At 46.6% G+C, this 880-nt stretch overlaps 1 protein-coding gene across 1 annotated transcript; it reads left to right on the forward strand.

Annotated features, from left to right (window-relative positions):
* Positions 1-239: 239 nt before the first annotated feature.
* On the forward strand, positions 240-774 carry PPTG_15096 (hypothetical protein; the record flags this gene model as incomplete). Its single annotated transcript, XM_008912111.1, has 2 exons — positions 240-362; positions 571-774. 2 exons carry the CDS (start codon positions 240-242, stop codon positions 772-774), a joined length of 327 nt encoding a protein of 108 aa, XP_008910359.1.
* Positions 775-880: the final 106 nt, after the last annotated feature.

The following is an 880-nucleotide window of genomic DNA, read 5'->3' on the forward strand; positions in this document are numbered from 1 at the left end:
TCAAAAGTATCTTTGATTTTGTAAAAAGATAAAATCTGGAAATCCCGATAAAATGTGGATATTCTTTTGTTTTCGCCAATCAAAACCAAGATTGTTCCTATCACTTAATTCTGCTTGCAGACAATGAACGAACGAACAAATGCATAGAAATCAATCCAATCCTCCGCTGACTCGACAGGCTTACCTTCTTCCAAATCGTAGAAAAGCCGGTTCTTGTCGTGGACTGTGAGAACGAAAGCATGCCCGACGCTTTGATGGTTGTAAGCTGCAGCGACGTAAACACCATTCTCGATCTTGATTTCGCTGAGCACACGGACATCACGCCGACCAGGAACCGCGAAATTGTCCAAAGCAATGGCTCTGTAAATGAGTCACGACCAGCATCACGTAGACGACGCAAGAAGACGAGAACAACCTTCCACGAGAAGTCATCTGATGCTCCACAAAGTCGTCAATGTCCTTTTTCGTCACGATATCAGGACGGCCGGCTAATTCTGCTGCACGTCTCAATGCATTGAAATTGCAGAGTCCGCACCGATAGCATTCTTGCCGTACTCATCGGTTGGCCAGAATTTCGCGAAGGTCTTGACTTCGGAGGCTTTTCACCTGTCCATCTTTCCGGAAGTCATCAGCGAGCAGCTGGGCACGAGGTTCCCATGTCCGCTGATAGTACCGTCGTCTCTTGACGACCCACAGCACTTGATACTTGTATTCAAGGTGCGAATCACCACGCCTATCATTAATCCGAGCAACCTGCCACTTTTCCTTGGTTGATGCGTAATTTGCCGTGACAGTTAATTTGGATCGATCGTGATTGTAACGGGGTTACACGCAAGTGGCTACATGTAGCCACTTGATTACGACAATGGCTTTCACATTG

This window comes from Phytophthora parasitica (genome assembly GCF_000247585.1).
Source record: "Phytophthora parasitica INRA-310 unplaced genomic scaffold supercont2.44, whole genome shotgun sequence".
In the NCBI taxonomy this organism is placed as follows: Eukaryota; Oomycota; class Peronosporomycetes; order Peronosporales; family Peronosporaceae; genus Phytophthora; species Phytophthora nicotianae.